Raw genomic sequence first — 25,042 nt, 5'->3', positions numbered from 1 at the left:
CGGTGTGTACGTACTACGTAGTACGTAGTACTGCAACTACTACATAGAGAGCCCTACACACTGGCTGCTAATAACGCTAGCTAGCTGGTGTGCGGGAGAGAAAGCTAAGATAGTAAAAGAAAAAAAGAACTAAAATAACAAAAAGATGTTCGTGGGAGCTAGTCAAACTGGGCAAAAACTAATGATCTCGAGTGCGTGGGAGCTGATATATTCGATCCCGTCGAATTAACAAGAGGAAACGGTGCGCTTGCCGGCCAGACCACACCACACAACACCGTGCGTGGGCGCGATATGATCGGTCACACGCCGAAATCACATGCCTAAAGCGCGCCGCCCGCGCGGGGCGCATCATAAGATAATTAAGCATCATCGTCAGGCGGGCGCGGGCATAATTCGTACGTGCCACCGCGCTGGCCGCCGGGCGCGGCCGGGGACGCGCAGCACCGAGCCTGGTCCGCCATCACAGCTAGCGAGCCCTGCGGTGAGCTGTCCCGGCTTGACTACAGCTAGCTTCACTGGCACTCCTGGGTCCGGTCAAAAGGCAGCAGGTTGCAGCCGGTGGTGCTTAGCTAGCCACCCTACATCCGGCACGCTTCCTACTGTGCTGTGCTCCCGAAGCCAAAGGAGAGTGAGCAGTGGGCTAACTAGCTATGCCTTCTAGCTGGTCGTCCTATATATGAACAAGGTGCGGGCCGGGATTAATCTTTAGCGTAACTCTCCTGCTTCGGTGGTACTCCAGTAGTATTCACAAGTGGACTCTCCTGCTGCTTGGGTGGCCACAGTTCACGGGACCGACCACTCGTCAGTGGTCTGATGAGAGGAGGTAAAATGGGATTACACGAGGCGAACCGTACCAATGGGCGTGCGGAGGTGGCCGCCGAGTCTGGAGTGGCGTTTACGTTCAGGGTGCGGATAAGATAAGATAATGTTACTGCAACGTACTCCTACACTCCGGGCACCAGTCACTTTTGCCTAAGGATGGAATCGGATCGGATACGCATAGAATCGGATTCGGATATCACTTTTTACCATATTTTAATTCGGATACGGATACGAATCCGGATGTTGTCGGATATGTTGCAAAACATATGTCTCGAATTCGGATACGGATTCGGATATTTACTTGATTTGTAACATAGTTATATTCATTTGTTTTATTCATTATAAATATATTTCAAAGGTATCGCTAAGTTATTATAAAACAAGGATTAAAGTATGTAACCGTTGTAGTTAAGAAAAAGACATCTCATCAAAATATATTTATCCATAAATATTTAAATAGTTAATAATATAAAGATATAAAATACAAATGAATAAATATTTTAATGGAAATATCAATAGTTATAAAGAATAAATGGAATAAAGTATATTTATAATTTTATCAATAAGTGGATAAACCAAAGTAAATTAAAATCAATATGACTATCCATATCAAAATATAGTTAATTAAATTGAAATTAATTAAACTTAATCTTTATATGTCATTAGTAATATTAAACCTAGTAGCACATGTCATTTATTCATGATCACTCTTAAATAGTTCCACTAAATATATTATTATTAATACTAAACTAATATATCACTAATCATTAGTTATATATATAATTTTTAATAGTTTTCTATGTGCTCATTCTTATTCGAATACGGATGTTGCGGATATTGCCGAATACGGATGTGGAATCGGATAGAGAAAAATAAGGAAAAATAAATTCGGATATATCCACTTTAGTACCACATTACAATCGGATATGGATACATATACAGATGCAAAAAATTCGAATAACCATTTCCATGCAGTAATCAATGATGGGTCCCGGGCAGGGAATTTAACGGCGGCGAGTGGGGCCCGCTGCCTGCTGCTGCTGAGGAATCGCATTGGCTGGTTGCGGTGGTAGTTACCGCAGGTAAAGGGCGCGCAGGTTGACGTCAAGGCAACGTGGAGTGTCGCCGCCCATGGGGACCCCCTGCCCGCGCGCCCCTCCTCGGCTCTGCCCCGGGCCCCGGCCGCGGCCGGCCAAGAACCCACCACCCTCGCGTTTACTTTCTCTCCCCCGAGTCCCCTTTCCTTTTCTTAACTCTTTCACCGTTGCCCAGCCAGTACGACGTGCCGGCCTTGTCTCTCTCTCTCTCTCACGAGCGAGCGAGTGAGCGAGTTCACGAATCACGAACCGGGGAGGAAGAAAGAGAAGCCTGGTGCACGTTATCCGCCCACACACACATGGCGACATGCATGGGGGGCGCTTGTGGCGGAGCAGTACAAGACACGAACAGCGACTAGCTGTTCCCTCTCTTTCACCGCCGAGCCAGTACCCAGGAGCCAGGAGTGGGATTGTGGGAACTGGGAACGATGCCGCCCGTGCATGGTAAATCCCAACCGTAACAGCGACAAGGGATAACAATACCGGCAGGGCTCCGTACTAACAGGAACCGACATAGCCATGATAGAGAGAACTGGATAGGTTAGTTTATGATCATGCCACCAATTAAGGATATCAAATGAATTATCATATGCCACAACATTATCACTGTCAAGATAGGCAGTGAGCTCACATGTACTAGCAATAGGAATGTTACTAGAAGGACCAAAGGTACCAGATCCTCCTGGCCCTCCAAAGATCTTACCCCAAGCCTGCTTCCTTTTACCTGTCAAACCTGATGGATGGACTGTCCTTGCTGGCCTTGCAGCAGCAAACTTGTTTTCATACTTGTTATACATCTTGAACAACTCATGCTTAACTTCATTAGCATACAGATTGTAATTCTAGGAAGTAGACTTAGCAAGCAAATCAAGAGCCATATGCAAACCTCTCAATTTAGCTCTAGGGTTAAGAATAAATGCAAATGAATATAACATGGGAATTTTTTTCCAGTACTTCTCAAACTTCATTCTCATAGGGCCTATAACAGTTTCAAGTTTTGAATCACCCCGACATTCATGGAAATGAGTAGCAATTTCAATTATATGATGCAGAACCAAAGGACTCGTGGGATGATACACTCCAGATAGAGCAACAGTTGATTCATAAAACAACTCAAGGAATTCACAAACCTTTTCAGCAACATACCAGTGCTCAACATTCAAAGCAGCATAGCCAATATTACCATTGATGAACACAGAAAATACATTCTTATATGGAATCAGGTGCTTAAGCATGAGATAGGTTGAATTCCATCTAACATCCATATCCAAACCAAATTTACGAGGTCTAACACCCTTAAGCAAACAGTAGTCTTTAAACTCAGCAATTCTTTTATTAGATGCATTCAAATAACTAATTGCAGTTCTAAAGATCTCTATATAAGGTTTCAGCCTTTTCAAACCAGACTTCACAATGAGATTAATAACATGGCAAGCACACCTCTGATGCACAACATAGTAGGTTTTCTTAGATGGATTATCAGGATCAGTATCAACACCCAAGTAACCAGAAAAGATTGGAGCCAAAATTTGCATAGCATTATTATTAGAAGAAGCATTATCTAAGGAAACAACAAAGATCTTATCAGTCATTCCGAATGCCTCAACCACATCAGAGATACGTTCATCAATGTTTGTACCAGTATGAACCTCTTCAATCAATCTAAAACCAATCACATGTTTCTTAAGTTGCCAATCAGAATTGATAAAATGAGCTACAACAGTGATGTAATCCTCCTTTGCATTACCAGACCAGATATCAGAGGTCAAACAAATAGAATTGACACCAGGAAAGACAATATGTTTTAAGTTATTAATAGTGTCAATGAAAAGCTTCTCCAGATCTCTACTAGTTGAAAACCTAGACACTCTAACATGTCTAGGGTTATGAGCACGTTGAATGCAATCATCCCAAGCATCATTATCAGCAACAGATAAAGGCAGATCAAGCCTAGCAATCAATTTGCATAATTCAACCCTAGCAACATCAGGTTTGTATTCCCAGTTCCTATATGATCCATCAGGGTTCATAGCAAGCCTAGTTTGAACCATTTTAGCATGATCAGCTTTCTTTTTATATGCATTTTGATGCCTAAGCAGATAACCAGTGCCAGCAGCAGATTTAGCAGACAATCTATGGCGACAAAACTTGCAAACAGCAGCAATACGCACGTGCTTATCATCCAAGATTTCATCAAAATTATCCTAGACAGGAGATCAACGCTTAGATCCACAGGACTGAGACTCACTTACCGGCGGCACAGGGGCCGCGACAGCCACCGTGACGTTGCCAAGCCCGAGGAAGGCAGCAGCATTAGCGCCACCTGCGTCGTCGACGTTGTCGGGCACGTGACCATAGTCAACCAGATCTTCGTTGATGGTTGCAAGGTACACGGCCTCGTCGATGTCGTCCATGGCCACCGGCCCCCGCGGCTCGTCAGATCCCCGCTCTCGGCCCGTTCCTCACGGTGAATGCGGCATCATCTCATCGCCGCCTTACTGTGAAGAAGAGGTAGCTAGGGTTAGGGTTAGGGTTAAACAGCTAGGGTTAGAGAGAGGGGTTGAGGTCTTGAGGAGGATGTACTTGCCTGCAAAGCCGGAGCGCGGCGCCGGAGAGATGGAAGAAGACAAGCTCGACCGAGGACGGCGGCGAGGATGACGACGACGTGGTGGACAGAGATGAGCAAACGGGCGAGGACGAGGTGAGGGAGAAGGATAGAGGGGGGAGGATGAGGTGGCGACGCGACGGTGAAGGACGAGGCGGCGAGGCGAAGTCCAACGCGGCGACGCCCGACGGGCGACCGCTGAGTCGCTGCGGAGGCGAAGGGGATGGCAGGCGGGGGCGAGGGCGGGTGGGGATGGGGATTACGATCAGGGTTGCAAGGGGAAGGGGCGCTGCGCGGGGTTATATAATAGCCTGGGGCGTCGTTTGGGCCTGCGCGGGGAGGCTGGGCCGCGGCCGCTCCCGACCATTGGCGGGGGCAGCACCGCAGCAGGCCGACCGTTGGGAGTGGCCGGACCGGCACCGGACCGAGGTCTTTTGGCTGGGCCGGGCCGTGCCGCCCGGCAGGCCGAACTGGCGGCCCAAACACAGCCTGGTGCACGGGCCGTGCCTGGCCCGGACCCGGTGACTTCGGGCCCGTGCCATGCTTGGGCCGTGCCGGGTCGTTCGTGCTTGGGCCGGGCTAACGGGCCTCGGGCTGTACCCTCATCTATAGTACTAGTGCGCGGCCACTTTTGTTGGCAGTGTAATGCCGTACCACCTCCATGCGAGGCTGGGCTGCCGCGAGCGTGGCTGCTGTGGTGGCGCTCTGCAAACGGTGAAAAATTCCTTCCCTCTACTCATCAGAGAACTCGCTAGTCTCTCTCGCTCTCAGCCCCAGAAAAGCCGGCGCCATCGCAATCATACCCCTGCACGCTGCCCCCCGTCCGCACTGCCCTGCTCCACCCCCTGCCCTTGTGGTCCTTCATGTGGTCGCAAAATGGCAACCATCGCAAATGTGGTCGCAGGGGTATCCTTCACAGAGCTGACCTGTGGGGCTAGCTCGTGCGTGGGCATCTATCGTTAATGTTGCTCCCGCGACATCCCGTTGTACGCCTATCGTCGCCATGCGTTCGCGGTACAACGACATGACATGCATGGTATATTTGTATGGTTCTGACTTCTAGGGAGATGGACGAAGGCCTTGTTTGGCTCCAGGACTTTTTTCAGAAGTCCCTATTACATCAAAAGGAATTTTACTATTTTATAGTATTAAATAAAATCTGTTTATAAATGTTTTTTGACAGCTGAGTGTTTTTTCGCGAGACGAATCTAATGAGCCTAATTAATTCATAATTTGCTACAGTGATGCTACAGTAACCATTCGCTAATCATAGATTAAGATACCTCATTAGATTCGTCTCGCAGTTTAGCCCCAGGGTTCTGCAGTTAGTTTTATAATTAATATTTATTTAATACTTCTAAATACTAAAAAGTCCCTAGGACTTTTTTGAAGTCCCTGTTTCTAAACACCCCCGAAGTTTCACCTACAGGGTACTTCAGGGTATAAATAAAAAAAGTTGCGGGGAAGCTGTGTCCAGTACAGACTTTACAGCCGGTGCTACTTGACGGAATTAAATATACTACTTTTGAGCCGCAGCTTAGTAACGAAATGCCTGACAAAGGCCAATTGTTTACTACCAATAATGGCATCTAAACACACTACAGTGCCGGGTGCAGAGCATCAATTATTTTTTAGTACGCGTACCAGCACCCACAATACTTGCGACACTTGAAACAACCCCCCCTGTCAGATGCCACCCTCGCAAAGTGCATGGATGTGATGATGATCAAGTCACTACGATTTCTGCCCAAGAAGAAAATTCATTGCAATTTTTTTTGTGTGAAATAAAAACCTCCGCTGGACAACTCTGTTGCAATTTCTCAGGACATGGTTATCTGGCTCCGGGCCTGCAACCAAACTGGGAAGGATGAAGCCAAAGGGAAAGCGGGCGCGCGCACAGCGGGGTCGTGGGGACGGGCGGGGCGCACGCGACGCCGCAGCCAGAGCCAAGAGCGAGTGGTGGCGAGCCGGCTCCGCTCGGTGGTGCGCGCGGGGCGAGGGGGCATGCTGCGTGCATGCGCGCGCGGCGAGTGCGTGCCGGGTCCGGTAGGGCGGCACGGCAACGGCATCGAATCACGTGAGGGCGACGAGGATCCCGAGGCGCGGGGGGGGGGGGGGGGGGGGGTCCCGGAATCCCCGCGGCACGTGCCCACTCGTGCTTACGCAGTTCCGTCCCCCGCCCACGTGACGCCCGGCCGCCCCGCGCACCCCCCACAACCGGAGGATTAGTTAACTGATCCCCTGGCCAACCGGATGCCCGGAGCCAGCTCGGCACGGTGGTCAGGTTAATAAGTAATCCGGCCGGGCGCGCGCTGATGGATTCCTTCTCCCTCCCCTGCCAAAACCACGGGAAATAATCGGTCTGACCTTTACCTTATTCAAAAGAAAAAAAAATTAATCGGCCTGACCCCGACGACGGGCCGCGATGCATGGTGCTGTTGCTCGACGGGGGTCGCGGGGCGACGGGCCACGCTGCATGTGTCGGTTGGAAACTTCGCATGGGAGCGGGCGGAGAAGGAAGCGGCGTGTAGGGGCGGGCAGGCTTGTGGGTTTTGATGAGGGATGGGGACGCGAGAGAGGGGGCGTCCCTTTCGGGCCTCTGACACCGGCCTGCTGGGCATCACGTGGCGGTTGCTTTCGCAGGGCCCCTGCCGTACCCTGCCACGTGTCGGTTGGCGGCCGGGCAGCGCGCCATACCTCCGCCCTGCCGACGTGCGCCGGCAGTTTGTTTGGATGAAGGCCTCACCCAGGCAGCAGCTGCCAGGCATCGATCGTGGCTCCAGGCGCACGAAATCGATGGCCTGGATGAGTTGCCTGCCTGCCATCATGCGTTCCTCGCCTCGGTGAATTGCTCCGTTCTACTTAAAATCGTGTACCGCGCGGTCCTCAATTGCAATGTACTAGTAGTAACTACACAAGCGAAGCGATCGAGTAGCAGCAACACCCTCAGTGAGTGGTAGCTGACCTTCTTCACCGGCATGGACATCCTTTCTTTTCTTTTCCGAGATGCTGACCTTCACGTTTCGTCGCCTCGCGCGCGGGGCGCCCCAGAGATATTTGCAGCGCAGCCAGCGGCCCCAATGATTCCGGATGGACGGGAAGGCAGTTGTTTTCGGGGCAGTGCAGCTAATAATTACTCGCTGGCCACCCGCTTACAGCGAGCCCCGTAGATAGCTCTCGCCGGACCACCGTCACGTGGCCAGCGCCCAGGCGAGCCGGGCTCGCCGCGGCGGGTGGGGGTGACCGTGACGAGGCTGGTCCTAGTTTTTGCCCCTCTCGTTTCGCCATCGCGCTGCCTCAGCCTCAGCCTCAGCCTCACGAGTCACCTCGCCGCACCAGTTGATGTGGCCCCTGCTCCTGCTCCCCACCAATACAATACGCATGGAGGCCCGGCCCGGCCGCTGGGCTAGTAACTTGCAGTGCTAGTCCGTACCGGTGCTCCGGTGGCGGCAATGCTCTGTACATTTCTCTCCATCTCTCTCTCACAGTCCCACTACTGCCGTACATCTCGCAGACCGAGACCAAAGACGAGACGGGAGGAAACTTGGATATTTTCTTTCTGCGGAGGATGCTGCGAGCTCATACAAACAAGGAACCGGCGGTCTGATTGGGCTCCGAGTGCGCGCGGTAGCTTTCACGTTGGTTGGGGGGCGCATTGAAGGGATCTTTTCGTTGCTTCCCTTTATGCAGGCTTCAGTTTGTGCGTTGCGCTTGCTTGCGGGCTTCGACAAAGCTGCCGCGCGACCGTAGGCCCCGTGCATGCATGTAGGTAGGAGGAAAAAATTTATTCTTTTCGGAAGGTCTATTTATTATATGGAACATATATACAATCATGCTTTTTGAAAAAGGCTTATTTGAGCCGCATTAAGCTCCTCTTTGTTTCTCCTAGAATGGGCCTTTTCAGTTAGGCAAGCAAGGGCCCGTTTTTGTTACATTATGACCTGTTAGGCAAGTTCGTCCAAGCTAGACACCCATTTGGTTTGTTTTTTTTTTGAGGAAATTTGGTTTGTAGTTGCATCAACAAATAAGATCCTTTCTAAGCCAACTAGGAGCTAGATCCTACGTTTAGTGATAAAAAAAATGTCTGGACTCTCCTTTCCTAACAGACCTGTATGGAGTCAATTTAATTTGCATATATAGTGGTCATGTCATATTTGGGTCCATGATTACCTTTGACGACCACTTATAAATTGGACAATTTGTGGCGTGATATTAAAAGTTGCAAGCTATCTAGGGCCCTGTTTGGGGGAGCGGCAGCTTCTCCAAAAGCGATTCCTGGAGAAGCACATCCCGCTAGTGTAGGAATCAGCTTTTGGGAAAAACTAACAGTGTCTGTTTGGGGAAGCTTCTCCAATTGAGCTTTTCGACGCGGAGGGAAGGGGTGACGGCGTACGGAGCTTTGCGAGCGGAGAGGAGCGGCGGCTGCGGCGGCTGGCGAGGACGGGAGCTACGGCGGCACGGCGAGCTCCGTGATGTGGAGGGGAGGGGAAGCGGCGCAGGGAGCTCTGCGAGTGGAGAGGAGGGGCGGCGGCGGCCGACGCGGACATGAAGCGTCCCCTCATAAGAGAAGACTTAAAAGTGATACACTATCAGTCCCAAGAGCCTGATAACACTTTTATTACATCAGATGGTACATCACGGTACACCTCTACGCGGAAGTGGGCAGTGAAGCGTCACTATCGCGAGGAGAACAACTAACACCCACACGACGATATTAACTACAAAGAGGGGGTCGTCAGAGTCTTGCGCCATATGAAACTTCCTGCGGGTGACCCTATCCACAGGCAAGGTTGGGTGCAGGACGGAACCTCTACTCAACGTCTTCGGGAACGAAGTCTGGGTCTTCCTCTGTAAAAATTAAGAATGGGGTGAGTACAACGTACTCAGCAAGTCCAACCACACCCACGGAGGGGTATAAACAGAATATAATACATATGATAAATCAAGGATAAGGCTAAATTTTAATTTGCGAAAAGCTGATTTTTATGCAAAGGTTCATTTGAAAGAAAGGATTTTCAAAGCAAGTTTTCTTTGTACCGAATAACACATAATGTTGGCCCACACAGGACCCAAATTTTAAGCTGCTACCGGACTCCTCATCCGTCGTAGCACACGGCACAACTGCCGGACACATTCCCAAAACAACTCACGCCAACCCATCCCAAAATAAACACTAGTTATGTGACCACACCGTAACTCGCCCAGTACCGTGGGCACGACTATTCTAATAGATTTTAACTCTGCAGAGGTGTGCAACTTTACCCACAAGCGGGGTACCACAGTTCGATCACTGTAGTGTCGGTGCAGATCCCAACAAAGCCATTACCCACCTTAGCTAGACCTGACTAGCCATCACGGGATCCACCAAGGGGTCATTGACCTATCACAGAGGTCGTAACCGGGGCACAAGTCACACAGAGCTAATCCCTTCTCCTTGATCACCCGTTGCTCTCAGCTCTCCTGATGGCTATCAGACTAACTAGTGGGGTTTATGCTAAGCCATTGCCCATTCAACGGTCGAGTGGTTTGCACGATAGTGGAGTTAGGTGAGATGACACACCAACTCGGTCCTTAGTTGTGACAAGATGGATATCTCCCTTTCTTGCTCTACCACACAGGCACGAGCACACCAATCGGCAAATCACACAGAAATGCCATCCATCCCGTCTAAACGCATCTTTAAAAATTCCACATTTCTCCCTTCCCACACACGCACACCTTTTCTTTAAAAAACAAGTTGTATTGTGGATAAGGTCCTAAGCGTTCTAGCAGCGATTAACGTCCAAACAAAACACATTCAGACATTAATCTAGGTGGTCAAGGAATGGTTATAACAAATCAAGGGGTGGCTATCCAACCATGTTTTCAGTAGGCAAAACATATGCAGTTTTGTAAAACAAACCAATAGGTTGTGTTTATAAAAACTAGGACAAAATATGCATCAAAGGGCGGGATTGAACTTGCCGTCTTCGAAGCCTTCCGGGAGGTCTTGATCGAAGTACTGTCCTTCGGGTTCGGGGTCACAGAACTGGTCCTCATTCGCTCATCGACGGGCTCTCCCTAGTTCACACCGTGATCTACGACGCATACAAACAAACACACAATCAAGAAAAAGAAATAAAAGCTTTATCGTTGAGCTCGAATCGGAAACAATTAAGATATGGAGATAGGAGTAATGTTTTTGGGCAATTTCCTAATGGCATGGCCAAAACTATGTTAGGAATGGCGTGGTAATGTTTCAGGTCGATCGGGAGTTGTTTGGCGCATGAAATGATAGGTTATAGAGAGGTTTGGTTATAATTTTAGAAAATATTTGGGGCATACTAGAAAGGTGTAGGCATCTAATTAATATTAAGTTTACATGGTGGAGGGTCAGTTTCCTAAATAGCTAAAAGTAGAAGGGCCCTTAAACAAAAGTGACACAAAGGGGAGGGTTCTTTTAGGAAATAGAGGGAAGACCAGGGGGTTTTGTGGCAAAGAGCCACCCTCTTCCTCCTCCCTCCACGGGAAACAGAGGAGGGGAGGGGGGAGCCTCTACGCCGGCCGATTCCGGCAGCCCGGGGCTCGGTGGCGGCCCAGAATAGGGGGAAAGGGAGAGTAGGAGGAGGTGGTTTGATTCCCCCACCTAGCTCGAGCTGGGGTGGAGCGAGGCGATAGGACCACGAGGGCCGGCGGCGGCGGGCGGAGACGCTTGCGGCGGCGGCGTTGCAAGGCCGGGGAAGGGGCTAGGGGTGGCGATGGAGCTCGTGGGGGAGGTGAGCTGCGCGGGGGTGCTACTTATAGGCCGGGAGAGGCGGTGGAGAGGGAGCGAGGCGGTGGTGGCGGCTGGCGAGCGGCGCGGGTGCCATTAATGGCGTTTGGCCGCTTGTGAGCGTCGCAGAGCGGCGCGCGGGCGGCGAGGACGACAAGACGGCTCGGGCAGGCGATGGGGCGGTGCTGTGCAAGGTGAGTGGTGCAGTGAGCTCTGCGGAGCACGTGGGGATGGCCGGCGGTGAAGGCAGGGCACACACGTGGCCTTGCTCGCTGGCGGATGCGGGAGCTCGGGCGTCGCGGGCGTCGGCGGGCACGTGGAGGAGGGGCCGGCGTGGCTAAGCGACGCCGAGCACTGCTCGTGAGCAGCGGGCCTCGCATGGTGAGGCGGTGGCGCTGCGCTGGGAGGCGCAAGATGGGACGGCGGCGAGGAAAAAGAGGGAGGGTACGGTCGGCGGAAAAAGGAAAAGATGGAACAACGATTGAAATCGGACATCAGGACGGCGGAAATTCTGGGAGGGGATTATGGTTTAGGGTTAATTGAGCTCAACGATGAAACTAATTTTGAAAATAATTTAGCGAGTGATTTATTTGGTAAATTTTCGGGATGTTACAAACCTACCCCACTTAAAATGAATCTCGTCCTCGAGATTCGGCTGGCTCCTAAACAGATGGGGAAATTCTTTCTTCAAAGCATCTTCACGCTCCCATGTAGCTTCTTCTATTCCGTGTCTGCTCCATTGAACTCTGCAAATCCGTACTTCGGAGTTTCTTGTCCTTCTAGTGACAGTGTCCAAAATCTTGACAGGTACTTCCTGGTACCGAAGGTCTGTCTGTAGGTCTATCTCTTCTTCTGGCACATGCTCTTTCTCCGGTACCCTCAAACATCTCCTTAGCTGGGACACATGGAACACTGGGTGTATATCCGACATTCCTTCCGGTAGCTCCAGTCGGTATGCTACGGCTCCGACTTTCTTCAGAACTTGGTACGACCCAATGTACCGAGGGGCCAACTTTCCTTGTACTTGAAATCTTCGGGTTCCCCAAATGGGAGAAACTTTAAGGTATACGAATTCTCCCGGGTTGAAACTTATTTCTCGTCTCTTCTTGTCTGCATAGCTCTTCTGTCGAGACTGGGCGGCCTTCAGCTTTTCTCTGATCTCAGCCACTCTTTCTTCTGCTTCCTTTATGAGTGCGGGTCCAATTAGGGCACGTTCTCCAACTTCTGACCACATCAGAGGAGTTTTGCATTTTCTCCCATAAAGAGCATCAAACGATGACATGCCTAAACTCACTTGATAACCAATGTTGTATGAAAATTCCGCATAGGGCAAACTCTGCTCCCAATCCTTGCCATAGGTAAGGACACATGCTCTCAGCATATCTTCCATAATCTGATTCACTCTTTCCGTTTGGCCATCTGTTTGTGGGTGACAGGCGGAGCTAAAATCCAATTTGGTGCCCATGGCTTTATGCAAACTTTTCCAAAACCTAGACGTGAATTGGGACCCTCTATCTGAAACAATTCTGCTAGGCACACCATGTAACTTTACTATATTTTCCACATAAAGCTTGGCTAGCTTTTCTCCACCGTAATTTATCCGTACGGGTATGAAATGAGCCGATTTAGTGAGTCGGTCCACTATTACCCATATGGAGTCATGTCCCTTCTGTGTTCTGGGCAAACCCACTACAAAGTCCATTCCTATCTCATCCCATTTCCAAACCGGGATGGGTAGGGGTTGCAACAATCCTGCTGGCTTCTGATGTTCGGCCTTGATCCTTTGACAAGTATCGCAATGGGCGACAAACCGTGCAATATCCGCCTTCATTCCTTTCCACCAATATTTTTGTTTTAAGTCCATATACATCTTAGTGGATCCTGGATGGATGGAGTAGGCCGAGTTATGGGCTTCATCCATGATTATTTGTCGGAAGTCTCCTTTCCGGGGCACACAAATTCTATCTTTATACCATAAGGTTCCCTCATTATCCACTCTAAAATCTGGTGCCTTATTTTCTCCAGTTTGTGTTCGGATTCCCATCAAGTCCTTGTCCGAACTTTGAGCCTTTCTGATTCTGTCTTCTAGTGTGGATTGGACGTTCAGCACGTGGCTGGAGCCTCGAGGGACAATGTGCACATTCAATCGTGCCATTTCCTCTCGCAGATGATCATCCTTGGGTCCATAGGATTTCCGGCTTAAGGCATCGGCCACTATATTCTCTTTGCTGGGGTGGTAATGGATATCCAAATTATAATCCTTAACCAATTCCAACCAACTTCTTTGCCTTAATTTCAAATTCGGCTGGGTGAAGATATACTTCAAACTCTTATGGTCGGTGTAAATCTCACACTTATTTCCAATTAAATAATGTCTCCAAATCTTAAGGGCATGCACTACGGCTACAAATTCCAAATCATGGTTTGGATAATTCTGCTCATGAGGCTTGAGTTGGCGGGAAGCATATGCAACAACTTTTCCGTCTTGCATGAGGACACATCCTAATCCTTGTCGGGATACATCACAATAAATAATAAAATCCCACGAATATCCGGTAGGGTCAGTACTGGGGCCATTGTCAATCTTCTCTTCAATTCTTGAAAATTTCTTTCACATGACTCTGTCCAGTTGAATTTCTTATCCTTCTTGAGCAGCTCTGTCATGGGCTGGGCTAACTTGGAAAATCCTTCGATGAATCTTTGATAATACCCGGCTAATCCAAGAAAGCTTCTAATTTCACTAACATTAGTTGGTTGCTGCCAATTGGAAACCGCTTCGACTTTCTCAGGGTCGACTGCTACTCCTTCTGCGGTCAGAATATGTCCAAGAAAAGCCATTTTCTCTAGCCAAAATTCACACTTGCTGAATTTTGCATAGAGTTTGTTTGCTCTCAACTTTTCCAAAACTACCCTCAGATGTTGCTCGTGCTCCTGGACACTCTTCGAGTAAATAAGTATGTCGTCGATGAAGACTACGACAAACTTATCTAACTCGTCCATAAACACCTTGTTCATGAGGTTCATGAAATATGCAGGTGCATTGGTGAGTCCAAAAGACATCACCGTGAACTCAAACTGCCCGTAACGGGTGACAAAAGCTATATTTGGAATGTCACTTTCTCTAATCTTGAGCTGAAAATACCTGACCTCAGATCAATTTTAGAGAAGTACTTGGCTCCTTTTAGCTGATCAAAAAGGTCATCAATCCTGGGGAGGGGGTACTTATTCTTGATAGTAACCTCGTTCAGTGCCCGGTAGTCTACACACAACCTCATGCTCCCATCCTTCTTCTTGACAAATAGGACTGGGGCTCCCCAAGGCGACGAGCTTGGCCTGATGAAGCCAATTCGTTGTAATTCTTCCAGTTGCTTGTTTAGTTCTGCTAATTCAGAAGCTGCCATCCTATAGGGTCTTTTGGCTATAGGAGAGGTTCCAGGGACAAGGTCGATGACGAACTCTATATCCCTATCTGGTGGCATTCCGGGAAGTTCTTCAGGGAAAACATCTGGGTATTCGTTTATTACCGGGACTTCTTCCAAGAACTTGGCTTCCATGCTAAACACCATTGGGTTAGATCCACTTTACTGGGTATGGCAGGTTACTCGTACTCCTTCTGGGTTCGTTAGGTGTACCACTTTGTCAGTACAACCTATGAGACCATTGTGTCGGCTTAACCAGTCCATTCCAAGGATCACATCTATTCCCTTAGACTTAAATACTACTAGGTCTGTTAGAAATTCTACCCCACTTAAATTGATCCTTACCCGTAGACAACCTAGTTGACACTTGATGTCACCTCTAGGCGTCCGGGTTAATAGGGGTGATTTTAGTAGTACTGTAGGTATATTGTGTTTTTCCACAAAACTTGAGGATATGAACGAGTGTGATGCTCCAGAATCAAATAGTACTGTTGCAAGAGCTGAGCTGACTAGGTACTCACCGAGCACAATGCCCTGAGCTCCTTGAGCCTCTTGCGCGTTGATGTGGTTGACGCAGGCTCGTCCAAATGACTGCTGGGGCTGCCTCATCTGCTGACTGTTGTTGTTGGTGTTGCTGTTGTTGCGGATGGGCACTCGGTTGGCACCTGACAGAACTGGCCTTAGCCCATTCACTGTATTGGAGAAGGCTGATGTAGCAGGCTTGTTCTTGGCATATGGTCAGTTAGCAATGAAATGCCCTGTCTTTCGGCAGTTGAAACAGACCCTAGCATTGCTGTTGTTGGTGGTGACTTGACTGGCATTGCTCTGCGGGGCCTTCATGGTGTTCTGGCTCCTGAACTGTGTGTTAGGGACCTGTGGGCCTGTTACCTGAGACTGGGTCCTATACTGCATTAGGGCCTGAGATCTTGGTGCAGTTTAGCTAAAGCTTCTTGGTTTCTGAAAGCGATCCTGCTGGCAGGCCTTGCTTTCCAGAAACTTACGCTTGTTATCCTTCCTTTCTTCAGTTTTGGCCCTTTCTGCAAGAATGGCCTTGTTCATCAAGGTGTTGAAGTCCGGGTAGATCTAAGGGATAAGCAGGGTCCTGAGTTCTGGGTTCAATCCCTTCTTGAACATGTCCTGCTTCTTTTGGTGCATATCGGGCCAGCTCCATGAACTGATGGGTGTACTCTTCCACTGACATGCTCCCTTGCTGCAGTGCTCGGAACTCATCCACCTTGCGCTTTATGGTGGCCGAGGGGATATGATAGCGGCGGAACTCCTTCACAAATTCCTTCCATGTGATGGTGAAGGCATCTTCGGCAGCGGCACAGTAATTCTCCCACCAGGCTAAGGCAGTCCCGGTGAGTTGGTGGGCTGCCAGAAGGACTTTGTCTCAATCCTGGCATTCGAACGGCTCGAGCTTTCTCTGGATCACATGTAGCCAGTCGTCTGCATCCAAGGGGTTGCTGGATCCGGCGAAGGTGGGCGGCTTGGTCCTCAGAAAAGCTGTCAGCTTGTCGTTCATGGTTTGCTCTCGTGGCCGCTTATTGACGAGGGTAATGGCCAGTGCTTCCAGTATGAGGGTTTGGTGGTGGTGGTGGTGGTGGTGGTGGTGGTGGTGGCACTTCTTGATCTCCCCCTCTGTTCTGGCTCACTTCCTGTTCTTCCTGAGGAGGATTCTGCCCATTAGGCTGTACTCCTGCATCAGCGGCTGCAGGGGTCTGGTTGCGGGAGGCCCTCGTACCGCTTCGGGAAGCCATCTGTAGATGGGGTAGAGTCTTTGTGAGATTGGGATTAAGATTATGTGATGTTTAAGTTGCTTAATTCGTATCTTTGAAAAGATAGAATCTACCTTCCGCCGGAAGCACACAACTAACAAGCACACAACAAGCACAAACAACTTTATTACCGCAAGGGAGGGTACAACACGGGGACAAGACTAAAATGCGTACTACATATCCGGGTACAGGGTCACACTTAAGGGTACAACTTAAGCCAAAGGGGCTAAGAGGGTACAACACTAGGATGGCGTTGGGTATTCTACCCGCGGGGCGAGCCTTGTTCCGGGGCGGAGTGTGCGAGTAGTCCTTGCTCGCCGTCCTAAAGGTTTCTGTTTTCCTGGGGTTGCGCAGCAGCTTCTCCTTCATCGACGGCAGTAGACCTTTCAGGGTTCTCGGGTGGGGCTTGTGGGGTTATCACGAGTGGTCCCCATCCTATGACGGGCGTCCCGAGTAGAATATGGTCTTCCCCAATTGTCGGAACTGGTGTGACACTTCTGGTCCATTCTTAAATACACCGGACTCGGGCTTGCCTGAGGCTTTCCTGAGCAACTGCTTCACTACTGACCACGGCTGCGGCTCTTGCCTCGGCTTGGGCTGCTCGTATCTGTTGTAGTCTCACCGCGAGCTCTGCTTGCTCGGCTCGATGGGTCTGCTCTCTCAGAATGTTGGCTTGCTCATCAAAGAGCTGATCCAAAGAGGCTAGGTAGGTAACCACTTGGTACAGGGGGTCTTCTTCATGGCGGCGCCGTTCTAGACTTCTCATGCGAGCTTCAAAAAACTAGGGTTCTGATGGCCGGCGGGAAGAACCTCATCGGTGTGAGGGTGAGGTGTCTTTCAAAAATACTGCATAGATAACGGAGCGCCTTTCTGACGGCCAAGGGATAGGTGTCTTGGTGCCTAAACCCTGTAGCGATCATTCGCCACGGCTGAATGTCGGGGTAGCGGTCACTTCTGGCGATGACCAGGATCACCCTGCAGCGGAGGTTACCATGGTGCTCGTACTCTCTGTTGTAGTACCTTGGGCATCCCGTAACGCCAAGGCTTTCCAGGGCATTGATCAAGAGGGTGGGGAAGCCAGGTGCAGCTTGGCAATTGCCCTGGGTCCATCCTTCCTCAGCCATCTAAAAACAAAGATAGGGTAAACAATTTTTGCACAAGTATTTGGGTACGAAGGGAACCGATGGTACTTATTATTACAACATGGAGAGGGTACAGGTTCCATGGGTACATGATTATTAGGACAGGGTTCTAGCTTGGAGTGCTACTCCTATCATGGGGACTCTTCCTCGATCTGGATAGGGCGCTTCTTTGGTGGAAGACACTTATCCATCACATCATCTTCGGTCTGAGTACCTTTATCCCAATGGGTTTCTTCGGGTTCTTCTTCTTCCTCTATCCACCCACCTATTCCTTTGCGAGCCTCGTATTCTTGCATTTGGGCTTGGAGAGCGGCTAGGGAATACTCAGCGCGTGCGGCTCTTGTCCGTTGTTCCTCTAGTTCTTGGGTTGCCTTTTCTGCCCTGTGGATTTGTTGCTTCAATTGTGCCCCTTGTTCGCGGTAAAGTTTATCTAGGCCGGTGAGGTAGATGGATAGGTGGGAGACCGTATCCTCTAAGTCCTCTTCTTCTCTCCCAAGTCCTCCCATCCGGGCAATCCATGTGCGTCCTCTTCTTTCAGTAGGTGGGAAAAATCCCATAGGAGTCCGCTGAAGATTATGCTTGTAGATCACACGCAGACGTCGCAGGGCTTTACGGGCGGCTTTTCGGTAGGTGTCAGGGAAGCGAAAGCCAGTGGTGGAGATGAACCAAGGGTCTTCGTCAGGGTAGCGGGTGCTCTTTCCCACGAAGATCATCATGTCGCACCGAAGAGTGCCCCTGGAGTCGTACTCCCGGTAGACGCTCTCTGGTGGGTCCACCACTCCGACGCGTTCCAGGCTGAGTATCAATAACTTAGGAAGGCCGGGCTCTGTGTGGCAGATTCCGCCACTCCATCCATTGTCAGCCATCTGGAACCGGGAAAGAATCAGCGGTGAGTGTTTGTGTGGAAAAAGGATTAAGTAGGGAAAAATCCTAATGTGAAAAGAGCTGAAAAGGGTTTCGATCCTAAGGGTCACGTCCTATGGCCAACTTACGGCTCTGATACCACCTGAAGGATCCCCTCATGAGAGAAGACTTAAAAGTGATACATTATCAGTCCCAGGAGGCTGATAACACTTTTATTACATCAGATGGTACATCACCGTACACCTCTACGCGGAAGCGGGCAGTGAAGCGCCACTATCGCGATGATAACTAACACCCACACGATGATATTAACTATGAAGAGGGGGTCGTCAGAGTCTTGCGCCATACGGAACTTTCTGTGGGTGACCCTATCCACAGGCAAGGTTGGGTGCAGGACGGAACCTGTACTCAACGTCTTCGGGAACGTAGTCTGGGTCTTCCTCTGTAAAAATTAAGAATGGGGTGAGTACAACGTACTCAGCAAGTCCAACCACACCCACGGAGGGGTATAAACAGAATATAATACACAGTATAAATCAAGGATAAGGCTAAAGTTTAATTTGCGGAAAGCTGATTTTTATGCAAGGGTTCATTTGAAAGAAAGGATTTTCAAAGCAAGTTTTCTTTGTACCGAATAACACATAATGTTGGCCCACACAGGACCCAAATTTTAAGCTGCTACCGGACTCCTCATCCGTCGTAGCACACGGCACAACTGTCGGACACATTCCCAAAACAACTCACGCCAACCCATACCAAAATAAACACTAGTTATGTGACCACACCGTAACTCGCCCAGTACCGTAGGCACGGCTATTCGAATAGATTTTAACTCTGCAGAGGTGTGCAACTTTACCCACAAGCGGGGTACCACAGCTCGATCACCGTAGTGTCGGTGCAGATCGCAACAAAGCCATTACCCACCTTAGCAAAACATATGCAGTTTTGTAAAACATGCCAATAGGTTGTGTTTATAAAAACTAGGACAAAATATGCATCAAAGGGCGGGATTGAACTTGCCGTCTTCGAAGCCTTCCGGGAGGTCTTGATCGAAGTACTGTCCTTCGGGTTCGGGGTTGCAGAACTGGTCCTCGTTCACTTGCTCGCAGTACTACTCGTCGACGGGCTCTCCCTCGTTCACACCGTGATCTACGACGCATACAAACAAACACACAATCAAGAAAAACAGGCCAATGGCATGGTAAAGTTTCAGGTCGATCGGGGGTTGTTTGGCGCATGAAATGATAGGTTACAGAGAGGTTTGGTTATAATTTTAGAAAATATTTGGGGCATACTAGAAAGGTGTAGGGATCTAATTAATATTAAGTTTACATGGTGGAGGGTCAGTTTCCTAAATAGCTAAAAGTAGAAGGGCCCTTAAACAAAAGTGACACAAAGGGGAGGGTCCTTTTAGGAAATAGAGGGAAGGCCAGGGGGTTTTGTGGCAAAGAGCCACCCTCTTCCTCCTCCCTCCACGGGAAACAGAGGAGGGGAGGGGGAGTGTAACACCTCCGGTGTTTAGCACTGTTTAAACATGCAATTAATGTGAAATGACAAGTTAACCCCCCCCCCCCATTTTCAATTACTTAAAAGCCAGAAATCCGTTTAAATAAACCATAAAGTCAGCTCTCACGTCTTAGCTCAAATGAACTTTTGCCCAAAACAAAAGTTGTAGAGTTTGACAAGATAAACAACTTTCGTATTCAAAGTTCTTCAAGTTACAACATGAAATTTGGAGAAAACCCCGAGAAACAGTGGGTTCATTAAACTTGAATTCAAATTTTTAACTTTCAAATCGTTGCTCAAACAAAGTTTGGCCAGAAAGGAAAGTTGTAGGAATCTGAATTTTGAACAACTTTCGTATTCAAACTTTTTCGAGTTTCAATAGAAAATTTTGAGTTTAAAACAAATCAAACCGTTGACCTCTCTCTTTCTCTCCCCCCTCTCTCTCTCTCCCCCTTTCCTCCTCCCTGCGCGTGCGCGGCAGAGCACTCGAGCACCGGGCTCGCTGTGCCGCTGCACCGCTGCGCTCGCTGCCTTGCTGCCGCCGCGCTGCTCCTTGCTGGGCCTTGCCATCAACCCCCGCTCGAGTGCGCACGCACCGGACTCCGCTCGCTGCACCGCCCTCCCGCACGGCACCCTCGCCATCATCGCCCCTGCGTGCCGCGACGCTGCACCGCTGCATCGCCGCCCCGCCACGGTGCCATGCCATCATCGCTCGCCACCGCCCGCTGCCATCGCTTGTGCCGTCGCTGATGCCCCGCTCCGACCGAGAACACCGCGCCCCGACGTCCGCAACGCGACGCGCACACGACGCCGCCGGCCATCATTGCCGAGCTCGCCGCGCGCCGAGTTCGCGCTACTACTACGCCCCCCTCCTGCTGAGCTCTCCCCTCCCCATTTGCTTCGCCAAGAGGCGTTCTACCCTCCCGTTCCACTCCCCTTCCCTCACCAAGCCGAGCCGAGCCATCCCTAGGCCAGAACGGCGCCGCCGCCCCACCATTGCCGCCGCTGCTCGAGCTCCACCGTGGAGCCCTACACTCCGCTCTTCCTTGGTCCCAACTGAACCTCGGAATGGGCCATCCTCGCCACCCCGAAGCTCCTCAACCCGGCCGGTCATCCCCATCACTGCCGGCATGCCGCCGTCTTGGACAGAACCGCCGCCGGCCGCCACCCGCCGTGGAACTCCCTGCTCCGCCCCTCCCCGACTCAAATCAACCCCCGAACTAGCTTCCTTGTGGTCCGCTGAATCTCCACGGAAAGCTCCCCGCTGCCCAGAGCCGCTGGCGAGCCGCTGCTCCGCCGCCGACCCCGCTCCCGGCCGCCCCCGACCTCGACAAGACCACCTCCGAGTAGCTCTCGCCTCCCTCTTGCCTTTCCCCCACTTCCCCTCGCCACCGGCGAGCTCCCTCACCGAGAAACGCCACCGCCGCCGCCTCCTCTGTTCCTGGCTCCGGCCAGGGGCTTATCTGCAAGCCCCCAAATCTTTCCAGGGGCCAAGTTGCAAGATCTCGTTTTCTTTTCTTTTTGTTTTCAAAAACAGCGAACTTGTAAATTCGTTTAAAAATTGTATAAAAATCAGAAAAATGAAACTCAATTGTTCTGGAATCTTTGCAAAGAGATCTACAACTTTTGCTACATGCACTTTTTCATTTTCTCAATAGTTTTTGCTTTATTTAAAATACAAAGAAAATAAAGCTTTTATTAGATCTCAAGTTACATGGATGATCTGTTGGCCATTTTTGGTCAGTGTGTTACATGTTAGATGCATAGCATTGTATAAAAGTTTCGTGGACTTTTGACATGCCTAGCTGTCAGTTTATTTAAATCTTGGTTTATGCCTAGGTTAAATAGTTTTATTTATCCAAGTTGTCCTGATATGATTCATGAGCTGAAACTTTTACAGTTGCTCTATGGAGATGCATGTATTCTTCAGAAAAAGTTTTGCAATTTTTAGTTAAGTCAAACTGGTCCAAATAATTTATGGTGGGAAGAAATGTACTAAATCATTAAAAATAGTTCCTTTGCCTGGAAAAATCTAATATTTTTACTACAGTCTTTACTTAATTTGGGAACCATTTTTATAAATTTAAGGCTCAGAATCTTGGTATAACAGTCTGTGTAATTTAGTTTTGATCCATGCATTTATACATTGTGCTATTTTTCATGCCTTGTGTAATGCTTAGATAAGTCTGAAATTTTTACCATAGACTTACCATAAGTTTAGGAGCACTCAGTAAAAATTGTAGCATCTTTACTTGTAGGGTTTGTTCTATATAAATGAATCTTAATCCTAGCAGTAGCTGTTTAATGTATTTTTAATAATTAATATGCTCAATGAAAATAGCTGAAAAGTTTATGGCAGGTTTGTACCTAAGTAATTGACTCTCCATAAAAATTTCATCTTCTGAAGCTATACCCATCAGCTGTTGGAATTTTCCATGCTTGCACTTGAAAATAACCTTTCTAAAAATAACAAAACCCTCACTTACTTAATAAGAAATAGTTAATCTAGATAATACTCTATAAATGATTGCCCAAGGATATCTAAAGAAAATATTTTGCAACTCTATAGTGAATTAAATTAAGTTGTTACCATCACCACAACTCACGCATATGCATTCATGTAGATTCGACTACTCTCGCTGACGGTACGTACCTGGTGCCGGAGTCCGAGAGTGAGCAGCGTCTAGCTCAAGTTAATCTAACTGAAATTACTGAAGACCTAAACCAAAGTTCAGAAGAGCCCAAGGCTAGCCCCGCTCAGGAAGGCAAGCCCCGGAGCATGTCCCGTCTATTTTTAAATTTATGCAACTTATTGTTATTCCTATCTACTTGTGCATTTAAGTTTATAGGAATTATTTGGAACCCTAGTTGCATAACCTTAAGTACCTATGTTTGAATACTAGCATGTATAGGTCGCTAGTTGGCTATGCTAATGGTTTGGTAGAAGTCGAGTGATTTCCTGTTACTCGCGAGAATTATAGGAGTTGGATGTTTACTGCACACTGCAATATAAGGTTTACGGGCGGGGTTGTTGTACTCATGATACCCCATCTGTTTAGTGAAAATGGATAAGGCCGCGGTGTATGGTAGTGGTGGTTAAGCGTTTGAACGTACTAACCACATGCCGAGAAATATGGTAATCGGTAAGCTTAAGTACCTGATCGGCCCGGGGAGTGGACTTTTCCCTCACCCTCTTTGAACGTTGTTTCTCATGCGGCCACATGCGGGTGCAAGCGTGGTCACGACCCGGCGTCGACCGTGGCGTGGGGCTCTTGTAGTCGAAGGGGGTGACCCTGATCCACGAGCCGGAAAGAAAGGGGAAATGTTGCGTGGGCACTGGGTTCCCATGCGTGTGCTTAGGTCTGCCTGGCCAGGTTAATAAATTTGATTCGAATCATCCGCCTCTCACGGATATTGGGACTGCTTAACCCTTTTGCCACATAGAGTAAGAAGTGGAACATTGATTATGAGGAATATGGTTGAATGATGAAAAATAATTGTTTTCACCATGTATGCTATTGGATAGATGCTAATGTAGGATGGTTAATTGAACTAGAACTTGAAAGCTAAAATCTTAAAATAAGGACTTACTCTTTATTGTTTTTCGGCAAAAACAAACCCCTCGAGCCAAAAGCCCTGCATGTCTAGTTAGAGGGCTAAGTATATCATAGTCGGGTAAGCCTTGCTGAGTAGTAGTATACTCAGCCTTGCTTGTGGCTCAACTTTGTTTCAGGTGATATGTTTGAAGATCAGATAGCTAGCTTGACTTGGCCGTGTACCTTACCCCCTGGTTGGTCGGTGGAGTGGGATACATCTCCGGCCAACAATGACAATGCCGAGTGATGCCATGTACGGGCTTCATCATGACATCTTGCATCGTCGTTTAGAACTCGCTTTATTTCCGCTACAGTTGATCTCTGAACTACTTTCAATTTGAACTTCAAAGTGCCTTTCTGAGATTTCGAACTTGGTTTGTAATAATTAAGTTAAGACTCTGTAATGTAATGTATTTGTGAAATGCTGTATTCTCTAGGCTCACCTTCGTGTGGGTTGCATGTAAGCTTTGGGTTCGATCGACGCTTAGGTGGATTCTTCAGGACTTTACCCGACAGTCCTGCCGGATTACTCCGTTTGAAGTGCGTGTTAACCGGGATTACCTTTAGGGTGATGGTTAGCGCGCTTGAGCCGGATTAATTTGGGCGGAGCTGCCACAGCTGGTATCAGAGCCGAACAAAGCGCACATCGGAGAGTGCGACAAGATTTCAAAAGTTTTCCTTAAAATTTAGCCACACAATCGCGTTTGGAAAATATGTTGGTTCACTAAGGGTCATGTATAGTACGAAAAGCCCTAGGGAAAAAATTACGGGAGTACTAGGTGGCTATCTGACTTATGGTTTATTTGTGACTGACTTCCAGCATATTTCTTTCTGTACTTTAAATTCAGTACTTTACATTATGTAACGACACATCTACGCCAAGGTAAGACGGTAAGGATCCTCAGTCAACTGACAGAGTTTGACCTTCCCGTCGGTGATGCGAGCCGAACGCTGCCCTCATGCAGTGGCTTACTTGAGGTGCTGCCAATATACCAACTATTAGTTGTCTATATTGGGAGTAAAGTATACTCAGTCAGCTGAGGGAGTCTGACCTTCCCGTCGGTGATGCGAACCGAACGCTGCGCTCAAGCAGTGGCCTACTTGAGCTCCTGTCAATATACCGACCATCGGTCGTGTATATTGGGAGTAAAAGAGACCGTGAATACGTCGCCTCGGTAGCGTATGAGCACTGTCCATGCAGTGTTGGACGCGTGGATGCCGCTTCTATAGTGTGCGGTAATGTATGGGGACGCTTTCATGAGTGCTGGCATGAAAGCTTCAATGAATATATATCTGTCCATTTTTCTGCAGGTACACTAACCACGATTACGTAAGTTAAGAATGGTTAGAACTCGGTTAGATATATAGGGAGAGACGCAAATTGTGTCATGCCACCGGTGCTAACCCCGTAAGTCCAAAGCTATTTGGCAATTGTTCTCCTTGTGAGGACGAATAGGCCACG

The 25,042-nt window shown here is 48.9% G+C and overlaps 1 protein-coding gene across 1 annotated transcript; it reads right to left on the bottom strand.

Moving 5' to 3' along the window:
* Window positions 1-2,761: 2,761 nt before the first annotated feature.
* LOC120689111 (zinc finger BED domain-containing protein RICESLEEPER 2-like) lies at window positions 2,762-4,333 on the bottom strand. The gene is made up of 2 exons (XM_039971446.1): window positions 4,172-4,333; window positions 2,762-4,123 (listed from the first exon to the last, which is right to left on the bottom strand). Exons 1-2 carry the CDS (start codon window positions 4,331-4,333, stop codon window positions 2,762-2,764), a joined length of 1,524 nt encoding a protein of 507 aa, XP_039827380.1.
* Window positions 4,334-25,042: the final 20,709 nt, after the last annotated feature.

The sequence above is a fragment of the Panicum virgatum genome, chromosome 9N (assembly GCF_016808335.1).
Source record: "Panicum virgatum strain AP13 chromosome 9N, P.virgatum_v5, whole genome shotgun sequence".
NCBI lineage: Eukaryota > Viridiplantae > Streptophyta > Magnoliopsida > Poales > Poaceae > Panicum > Panicum virgatum.
The sequence above is the reverse complement of the archived record's forward strand: the minus strand, read 5'-3'. Positions and strand labels throughout refer to the sequence as shown.

Coding starts and splice junctions, on each gene's coding strand:
- LOC120689111 (XM_039971446.1), bottom strand. CDS start 4,333: ATGGACGACATCGACGAGGCCGTGTACCTTGCAACCATCAACGAAGAT. Junction 4,124..4,171: donor TCGCGGCCCCTGTGCCGCCG/GTAAGTGAGTCT, acceptor TCTCCTGTCTAG/GATAATTTTGATGAAATCTT.